General features: G+C 42.9%; 1 protein-coding gene across 1 annotated transcript in view; it reads right to left on the bottom strand.

Moving 5' to 3' along the window:
* The window catches only part of xrn1 (5'-3' exoribonuclease 1), a 54152-nt gene extending 43824 nt beyond the window's left edge, over nucleotides 1-10328 (bottom strand). Inside the window, exons 1-2 of the mRNA XM_048604485.1 lie at nucleotides 10096-10328; nucleotides 1614-1711 (exon numbers count right to left, since the gene is read on the bottom strand). Of these exons, the coding sequence (XP_048460442.1) occupies nucleotides 1614-1711; nucleotides 10096-10298 (301 nt within the window). The 5' untranslated portion in view covers nucleotides 10299-10328. The remainder of the gene's footprint in view (nucleotides 1-1613; nucleotides 1712-10095) is intronic.
* Between the last annotated feature and the right edge of the window lie 450 nt (nucleotides 10329-10778).

Below are 10778 nucleotides of genomic sequence, written 5' to 3'. Positions count from 1 at the left end.
AGGCCCGAAACGTCAGCCTTCCTGCTCCTCTGATGCTGCTTGGCCTGCTGTGTTCAACCAGCTCTACACCTTGTTATCTCTAATGTTCTGGGGACCTAGGTTTGAAACCTACCATGGCAAATGGGAACTTGAATTCAATAAAAGAAAATCAGGAAATAAGAGTCTAATGATGACATCATTGATTGTTGAAAAAACCTATCTGGTTCATTAACGTCCTTTCAGGAAGGAAACTGATAACATTACTTGGTGTGGCCTATATGTGACTCCAGGCCACTGAAATGTGGAAGACTCTGAACTGCCCTCGGGGCAATTAAGGATGGACAATAAATGCTGGCCTAGCCAAAGATGCTCTCACCCTCTCTGAATGAAGAATCAATGAAAAGAAACATTAACTCCATTTCTGACACCACACATGCTGCCAGTATTGTCAAGTATTTCCAGAATGTTCCTGTTTTAATGCAAACCCAGAATCAATTTGTTTCACAGTTCCAAAATCTCTAACTATCTGAATGCAATAACTTTTGATAAACGTTCTGGCCACTTCAGTCCCTTGTTGGAAATTACAATGTTACATATTTGTTTAAAGCTGTTAATACAATCATGTTTTCCCAAAGCACATGGAACATTTAGGGAACATTTAGAAGACATCAGAACTTTTGTTGCATGTTGTTACAAAATAACTACTTAAAAATCAACAGGCCAAATAAAAAGCATTGCATCAACTCATACAGAAACAATTGCTTATGTATTCACGGTTCACTAGCACCTTTTCAAAGTTTCTTTATGTATAAGTGAGATTTGACATTAGGCTGGTAGAGTATTATATGAAAGAAAGCTTCAATTCAAGCTCAAAATTTTCAATGATTGGTACCAGAATTGGCAATGTATAAACTTTTCACTATACTCGCAGAGTATATGTGAGAATGAAGGCTATTCTATTCTGTTTAGTCCAGGAAAAACTGACCAACGCTTATCTTCCTATATCTAAAAGTTAGAAAGGACAAGGTAACCTCCCTATCCTGATCATTGTGTCAGATGAAATCAGAAACTCAATGCAATTGGGGAAATTAATCCAATAAAATAGGCCATGGCCTAATGGTATTATCACTAGGCTATTAATCCAGAAACTCAGCTAATGTTCTAGGGACCCGGGTTCAAATCCACCATGGCAGATGGTAGAATTTGAATTCTATAAAAAAATCTTGAATTAAGGATCTAATGACCATGAAGCCATTGTCGATTGTTGTAAACACCTATCTGATTGACTGTGTCCTTTAGGGAAGGAAATTGCTATCCTTACCTGGTCTGGCCTACCTGCAACTCCTGACCCACAGCAATGTGGTTGACTCTGAACTGTCAGTTGGGCAAATAGGGATGGGCAATAAATGCTGATCCAGCCAGAGATGCCCATGTTCCATGAGTAAATTATCTTGACCATTGCAAAAATGAAGAACTTGCCAAATTTCCACAATACAGATAATAAATATTCAAATTGTGGAAAACTATGACTTATGGGAAATAAATCTATATCTCTGTATTTCCCTGTGCAATATGTTATAATCCATAATAAATGCATTTACTCTGAAGAAGAAGTAATTATAATTGAGCATTACCTGGGGTGATACAGTTGGAGTCAAATCTGGCTTCCGTTGGAAGGATTTCTCCTTTCTCTAATGCTTTTTTAATTTTCTCTTCTGCTTCTTTTGCTGATCTAGATTTAAGAACATTGTTACAATGCATGAGTAGTATAGAGCAGAAAACAGACTTACTCATAAATGAATTGGGGGCGGAGTGTGGCGAGACTAAGCATAGTGAAAGCATGCTTCCCCCTCCTCCAATAATTATCATGGACAGAGAATGAATTACAAAGGAGGTAGGTGATTATATGGCTAGCATGCATCCATACACAAGGTGTCAAAAATAATTTTTCACGTGATGTATTTCCTAATTTCAAACCTGGTTAACTCAGTGATAGGCAGGAAGCTTTACTCCTTGCTCTCTATCCCATGCACAGCAAAAACACTACACAACATTAGTAAATTGACAGCAGTTGCTAGGTCCCTCTTGTCGAGAGAGCAGGGGTGATGGGAGGCTGATACCTGTAGGCACATTCATATTGGCAGCACTGCACAATCCAAACAACATAGTGTCAGCTCCAAGTCCACAATCATGATTGCAGCTAAGCCTAAATCATACCTTATAATCCCCTTCTACTGTACCCATTATACAGGAATTTTCTTCCCAGAATGGCGTAGTCCAATAACTTTTCTCCACGTTATTTCCTTAGCCGGTATCTTCGCATCCTAATACAACCCTCCTGAATGGCAATGTGTGGGTGTATACCAAACGGACTGCAGTGGTTCAAGAAGGCAGCTCATCATCACCTTCTCACGGCTGATTAGGGATCTACAATAACGCCATCACAACTACAGACACCCACATCCCATGAACGAATAAAAAACCTCCACGTTTAAAACATACTACTCACACAACTATCTAACTAGAGCCTTAATAAAAACTTGCCTATCTCAAAATTATATTTAACAATTGAATGAGCATTGACTGCTGTTTGACAAGAGAGTTCCAAACCTCTACTGCTCTTTTTGTGTAGAAGTGCTTTCTAACATTTCTCCTGAATGGCCTGGCCCTAAATCTTAGTCTATGTCCCTGGTTCTACAATCCCCAACCAGTGGAAATAGCTTATCTTTACCTACCCAGTCTTTCCCTGTTAATATCTTGAAGACCTTGATTAGATCAACCCTTAATCTGCTAAATTCTGGAGAATAAATGCCTAATTTGTCTAATCTCTCCCCATAATCTAATCCCAGGTAACATCATAAACCTTGTTCAACTCCCTCCAGGGCAAAAACATCCTTCCGAAGGTGTGGTGGGCAGAACTGCTCAAAGTACTCTAAGTGGGGTCTAACTGGGGTTTTGTATAACTGCAGCATAATGTCTGCCTCCTTCTACTCCAGCCCTTTAGATATGAAGGCCAGCATTCCATTAGCCTTGACTATTTTCTGCACTTGTTCATAGCATTTTAAAGAGTTATATATCTAAGTCCCCAAATCTTGTTGGATATTCAACATATTTAACTTTGTGACTAAAAAAACACCTGATCCATCCTTTGTGATGTGGAGGTGCCAGTGTTGGACTGGGGTGGACAAGATCACAAGTCACATGACACCAGGTTATAATCCAAAGGATTTATTTGGCATCATAAGCTTTTAAAGCCATATCCCTTCACCAGGACTTTGGGGCAGCGCTTTGAAAGCATGTGATTCCAAATAAATCTTCTGGACTATAACTTGGTCACATAAGTTCAGACTTTATCCTTTTTTGGACCAAAATGGATAACCTCACACTTGTTTTTTATTAAAATCCATCTGCCACAGCTTTGCCCATTCACCTAATCTATCAATAAACTGTTGTTATTTTATGCTGTCATCAACATTGTCAGCAAATTTGAATACTGACTTTTTATGTTATTATCAAGTCATCAATGAATATTGTGAATAATTGATGCCCCAACACAGACCCTGTGGGGCACCACTAATAATATCCTGTCAATTTGAGTATTTACCTATTATTCCAACTCTGTTTCCTGTCACTTGGCCAACTTCCTATCCATGACGTAATGTGCTGTCAATTCTTTGGGCTTCCACCTTAGCTAACAGTCTTTTGTGTGGGGCTTTATCAGAAGCCTTCTGGAAACAGCATCCATCAACTTGCCTCTGTGCACCACCATGGTCACCTTTTCAAAAAAAACTCAGGTTTGTCACGCATGGCCTACCCTTCCTGAATTTATGCTGACTCTCCCTGATTGGTTGAAATTATTTGAGGTGATCAGTTACCCTGTCCTTGATTATAGACTCCAACAAATCCCCTGCCACAGATGTCAGGCTAACTGGTCCTTCATTCCCTGGTTTTCATCTGTCACCCTTCTTAAAGGGCAGAGTGACATGAGCACATTTCCAATCCAGAGGTACAGCTCCTAAATCCAGGAAGCTTTGGAAGGTTATGGTCAGGACATGGCCAATGGGCGCTCTTACATCCTTTAATACCTGTGGCTAGAAACCATCAGGCCATGGGGATTTGTAACTCTCACTTCCATTAATTTCCCCATTACTGATGATTTACTTCAACTAATTTTATTTCGACCTTGACCCAATCTTCTGTTAATTCTTTTGGAACTTCTGGCAAGCTATCCTCTTTTTCTGCTATGAGTACTGAAGCAAAATAATTTTTCAGTATGTCTGCCATGTCCCCATGGTGACTGCCAATATCCCCACAGTCAGCCTTCAGTGGGCCAGGAATACTCTTAACCAGCTGCTTTCCCTTATCTATAAAATCTCTTTGCATTGTCTTTTATGTGCCTTTCAAATTTTCCTTTATAATCCCTTTTAGCTGCTCTCGCTCTGTCGCCCTTTGCTGGTCTTTGTATTTGTCCCATTCTGTAGGTTTGGTACCGTTCTTTGCATTTTTATTATCCCTTTCTTTTAATTTTATGCTGTCCCAGACCTGCTCAGATGCCCACAGCTGCTTTTTTGTGAGGTTAAGCTTTTCCTTCTCATGGGTACCAACTGCCTTTGAATAGCATTAAATGTTCCTGAGTTAACACAACGTGGAGCTGGAGGAACACAGCAGGCCAGGCAGCAGAGGAGCAGGAAAGTCAATGTTCTGGGTCAGGACCCTTCTCCAGAAATGGTGGGTGGGGGGGGGGGGGGAGGGGGAAATAAATAGAGAGGGGATGGGGGGCTGGGGAAGGTAGGCAGTGGTGAGGATTGGTCAGTGAGGTAAGAGGTGCGGATAGGTGGGAAAGACGATGGGCAGGTTGTGTCAGGTCAAGGAGGCAGGGATGAGAGGGAGGGTTGGTCATGGGATGATGCCAGGGACGGGAAGATATTAAAACTGGTGAATTCTAGGCTCAGGCCATTGGGCTATAGGCTCCCAAAGTGGAATATGAAGTGCTGCTCTTCCAGTTTGCAAGTGGTGTCATTGTGACACTGGAGGAGGCCAAGGATGGACATGTCACCCAGAGAGTGGGAGGGGAGTTAAAGTGGTTGGCAACCGGAAGGATTACTGTGTACAGAGAGCAGATGCTCTATGTATCTGTCACCAAGTCTGTGCTTGGTCTCACTGATGTAGAAGAGACCACATCAGGAGCAGTGGATACAGACCAGGTTGGAGTATGTACAGATGAACCCCTGTTGGATATGGAAAGGTTGTCTTGGGCCTCAGGTGGAGGTGAGAGGAAGGTGTAGGGGCAGGTGGTTGCAAGGAAAGGTGCCCGGTGTGGTGGGGAGTGTGAAGCAGACGAGGGAGTCATGGAAAGAGTGGTCCCTATGAAAGGCAAATAGGGGAGGAAAGGAAATATCTCTTTGGTCGTGGGGTCGAATTGCAGGTGGTGGAAGTGGTGGAGGATGATATGGTGGATGCAGAGGTTGGTGGGGTGGTATGTGAGGACCAGGGGGATTCTGCTATTATTTTTGTGGTGGTGAGGGGCCTTGAGGGAATAAGTACAGGAAATGCAAGAGATGCCATTGAGGGCATTTTTGATCACCGGAGTTGGGGGGGATGTTGCAGTCCTTGAAATGGAGGACATCTGGGATGTCCAGGAGTGGACCACTCCATCTTGGGAGCGGATGCGGCAGTGGCGGAGGAATTAGGAGTAAGGGATTACATTCTTGCTGGTGAGTGGGTGAGAGGAGGTGTAGTCAAGGTAGCTGTGGCAGTTGGTGGGTTTGAAATAGACATCAGTGTGGAGACAGTTAACAGAGATGGAGACAGAGAGATCCAGGAAGGGCAGGGAGGTATTGGAAATGGTCCAGGTGAATTTGAGGTTGGGGGTGAAAGGTGTTGGTAAAGTTGATGAACTGTTCAAACTCCTCATGAGAGTATGAGGCTGCACCAATACAGTCATCAATGTAGCGGAGGAAGAGGTAAGGGATGGTGCTGGTGTAACAGGGGGAGAGGGACCTGTATCCATCTATCACCATCCCACCTACCTTTCCCCAGCCCCACCCATCCTCCCTCTTCCCTCTTTGATCTGACACAACCTGTCCATCCTCCCCACCTATCCGCTCCACTCTTCACTGACCAATCCCTACTACCCCCTACCTGCATCCACCTATCACCATCCCACTTACCTTCCCCAAGTCCACCCCTCCTCCCTCTATTTATTTCCCAGCTCCCTTCCCCCTCCCTAGTTCTGATGAAGGATCCTGACCCAAAACGTCAACTTTCCTGCTCCTCTGATGCTGCCTGACCTGCTGTGTTCCTCCAGCTGCACACCATGCTGTCTCTGACTCCAGCATCTGCAGTGCTTGCTATCTCTGAATGTTCCCGAGTTGTTTTGCCTATTAACAATGCTTTCCAGTTTACTGTCAACAGTCTCTGCTTCATCCCATTATTGATTGATGAATTTTATTGTCACATGTATTGAAATACAGTGAAAAGCTTTGTTTACGAGTAGTACAGGCAGATCACAGCGAGTAAAGGGTGTACAGATCAAAAAGACTAAGAGGCATACAAGTTACATTATTTGAGGCTACAGTCCATTCAACAGTCTGATAAAGGCCGGAAGAAGCTGTTTCTGAACCTGCCCGTGCGTGTGTTCAGGCTTCTGTATCTTCTGCCTGATAGAAGAGGCTGTAGGAGATCATTACCAGGGTGCAATGGGTCTTTGATGATGATGGCCACCTTTCCGCGGCAGCGAGCCATGTAAATGGAGTCCATGGATGGAAGGTTGGCTTCCGTGATGGTCGGGGCTGTGCACACCACCTTCTGTAGTTTCTTACGGTTCTGGGCAGAGCAGTTGCCATACCAGGCCATTATGCACCCGGACAGGGCGCTTTCAATGGTCCATCTGTAGAAGTTGGTGAGGGACCTTATGGACATGCTAAACTTCCTGAGCAGCCTGAGGAAGAAGAGGTGTTGCTGTGCCTTCTTGACTGTCGCATTTACATGGCAAGTCCAAGACAGGTTGTCGGTTATCGTCACTCCGAGGAACTTGATGCTCTTCACTCTTTCAACCTCAGTTCCGTTGATGTAGATGGGGACGTGTTCTCCTCTGGTCTTTCTGAAGTCGACGATCATTTCTTTAGTTTTGCTGACGTTGAGAGACAGATTGTTTTCACTGCACCAAGTCACCAAGCCCTCTAACTCCCTTCTGTATTTTGACTCGTCGTAGTTAGATATCCACCCATTAAAGCTTGCCTTACTTAATTCCAAAATTCTAGTATCTGATCTTTGCTTATTTCTTAGACACTACATGAAATGCGATCATATTATGATCGCTGTTTGTCAAATGCTCACGAACAACCAGGTCACTAATTAAATCAGGCTCATTGCTCATGACTAAATCCAATAGTGTTTGTCCCACTGTCCCATCCAAAACGGAGTTTTTATCCGTTCATGGGATGTGGGTGATGCTGTTTAGGCCAGCATTTATTGCCCATTTCTAATCCTTGAGATGGTGATGGGGAGCTGCCTTCTTGAATCGTTGCAGTCCATTCTTCATCTTGTCAACAATGAGTTTCTCAGTGATGTGGTGTCTCCAAGATGGATGAAAAACTTTTCAACCTCAACCAGTTGAAATGCAAGAAGAAAATGACATTGACATCACTCATGGAACTCCAGTATATGGATGACAATGTCATCTCCACAGTCTCAAAGGAGAATCTTCAAGCCTGATTTAACACTTTCGTGGAAGTACACTGAAGAATTTGTCTCAGCCTCAACCTCAAGAAAACAATCCTTTACCAAACCCTCCCAGGCCAAGTTACAGTCTCTCCCTCCATTAAGATCAACAGAGAAATCTTTCCAAACGTGGAAAATTTCCCCCAACTGGGGAGTCCCCTCTCATCTAAGGCTGAAATTGACGTGGAGATCCAGCATGATATCCAATCCATGAATGCCACTTTCAGTTGCCCAAGGCTGGGTGTCTTCAATGACCGGGACATTTGTGCTGATACCATGAACCTTGCATATAGTCAATCATGCTTCCAACTCTACCATATGGGTCCAAAACTTGGACAACATATAGATGCTACCTCAAGGCACTGGAGAAGTACCATCAATGCAGTCTGAGACAGATTTTCTGCATTAGCTGGGAGGACAGGCACGCTAACATCAGCATCCCTGAAGGAGCCGATAGCACCAGCAAAGGTCATAATCACGCATAACCAACTCCATTGGCCGGCTACATGCTTTGGATGCCGAGTTCAGACTGCCAGAGCAGATCTTCTTCGCCCAGTCCATGGAAGGCACTCGACCGAGAGAAGGCCAATGGAAGATCTTCAAGGATTCCCTGAAGTTTTATTGCAAGAAACGTAACTTAGAGATCAATACCTGGAAACCATTGTTCAGAAGAAACCAAGTTGGAGGGACACAATTCTTTGAGAACATCCATCAACAAGAGGAATTATGGTAAAGGAACTAGAGAATGGAATGCCAGCAACCGTGAGGCCAAGGACTAATTCCACCTCCTGGAAACACTTGCCAAACGTTTGATAGGGGATGTTGCGCTAGGATCAGGCTCATCAGCCACAGAACCCATGAGCAGTGACACAGAATTTCTTAGGCAGACAATCATACTCATAAGCTAGGCGATTGCTGGCAATTACCACCCCACAACTAACGATTTAAACCAAAGCTGGAGAGTTCTACCACATCAAGTCACGAACGGCATGGATAACTAAACAACAAACCATAGGAGGAGGCTCCAAATATATTCCCATAGTCAACAATGGGAGAGCTCAGCACATCAATGCAAAAGACAAGGTTGAAGCATTTGTCACCATCCTCAAGAAGCACTGAGTGAACAGTCCACCTCAGGCTCATCCTGAGGCCCTCACCCCACAGATGTCTGTTTCAGACAATTTAATTCACTCAATGTGATTTAAAGTAAAGGCTAAAGTCAGCGAATACAGCAAAACCCACAGAACTTCATAACATTTCAACTGTTTGTATTCCCCAAAGGCCACTCAACCTCTATCCTGCAGCCTTATTCTGAACATGGGGAAAAACAGCTGAATTCCTGACTTGAAAGCAACAGCCCTTTACAGAATGTAATGTCAACAAACCCTAGTGACATCAAAATTGATTGGATTCAAAGGGAAAACTCTTCACTCATTAGAGTCACACATACCACAAAGGAAGATGGCTTCCCACAACCAATCAGCTCAACCCCAGCACATTGCTGCCAAAGTTTCTCAGGGTAGTGTTCTATGCCCAGCCATCTGCATTTCCTTTATTAATGACCTTCCCTTCGGAACAACAGGTAAATTATGACTGCACAAGGTTCAGCACAGTTTCAGTTCCTCAAGAGCTGAAACAAGATCCAAGCTTGGGATGATAAGTAGCAAGTGGCATTCATGCTACACATGTGCATTGCAACAACCAACAAAGAGAAAATCTAACCATTTCATTCAGTGGTATCAGTATTGCTCAATCCCCTGCCAAGCCGTTCAGATGAAAACTCAGTCTGAAATGTTAATCATATTTCTCTCTGCATAGATGCTTCCTGACTGATTATTTCCAGTATCTTCATTTTGGATATCCAACACCTGCATTTTGTTTTTGCATATTTTTCTCGGACTTATTCCTTTCCAAACTTTGTTAATTACTGCCTTACAAAGTGGCATCAGTTCTGAAGGAGGGTCACTGGACCCGAAGTGTTAACTCTGATCTCCCTCCACAGATACTGCCAGACCTGCTGCGTTTTGCCAGCAATTTCTGTTTTTGTTTCTGATTTCCAGCATCCACAGTTCTTTGGTTTATTTTGCCAATCCCAAAATTTACATGGGATCTGATACACCAAATGTTGGCAGTCTGAGAGATCACAGGAGGCAAAGCTGAGTTCAATTCTCGTCCTCAGTGCGCACAGAAGTACACTGCAGCAGTGGCCACTGGGAGGAACAACTCCAGATATGTGTTCATTCCTTCGCCCAGGGTTAATGACTTGCCCATTAATGGCAAACTAACTGACTGAATCTTCTTGGGTTTTGTGACTCAGCTACTTCGGAAATAAATGTGCAAAGCATCTCACAAGTGCTTTGACCATTTTGAACTGCCCACAAAACAATTTCTTACCTAAAACGTCTGCCACGTTGTTGATTCATTTTTGCTCTTGGAGCCACACCATCAACTGCCATGAAGAAGACCTTCTTTGGTTTGATGATGCGAAATAATACTTCCACATAGTGGAAAATATCAGCGATAATTTTTTCTTCAGAGATTCGAAAGTGCACATCTTCATCATTTGGGTGAGAACATTGATGAATAATTCCATTCATATCCAGATAGAGATTGTCAAATTCCGGAATCTGCAAAATTGAGCGCAGAGAGTCACTAATTAATGGCTGAATTGTCTAGGTTTAACAGTGATAATTAACAAAGTTTCATATTTCAATTAAAAGTACGCTATTCCAAAGTCTTAGTAAATAAAATTACCTTAATTATTTTGTTACATTCTATAGCATACAATTAATCTTGGAGTACAAAATTTTTTTGTTTGTGACAAAGAACAGGTAAAATCCTTATGCATTAAACACAAAATATTTAACAAACAGGACAGAAAAGAACATTCAAGCATTCGATATTGTACAAATCACAGCTGCATTGACAAAAAAGACAGAGAAACCATCTTGGTTGCTTATTTTAGCTTCGCAAGAGTGAGCTTTTTAAATTAGCCACAACATACAAGGCCTAGAATGTGTAGGTTCCTGTACTGCCATATTAATCCCAGATTTTACAGCCACAGTCAACCAGAAATC

This window comes from Rhincodon typus, chromosome 13 (assembly GCF_021869965.1).
Source record: "Rhincodon typus isolate 14 chromosome 13, sRhiTyp1.1, whole genome shotgun sequence".
Lineage (NCBI taxonomy): Eukaryota > Metazoa > Chordata > Chondrichthyes > Orectolobiformes > Rhincodontidae > Rhincodon > Rhincodon typus.
This window is presented reverse-complemented; position numbering and strand designations above follow the sequence as displayed.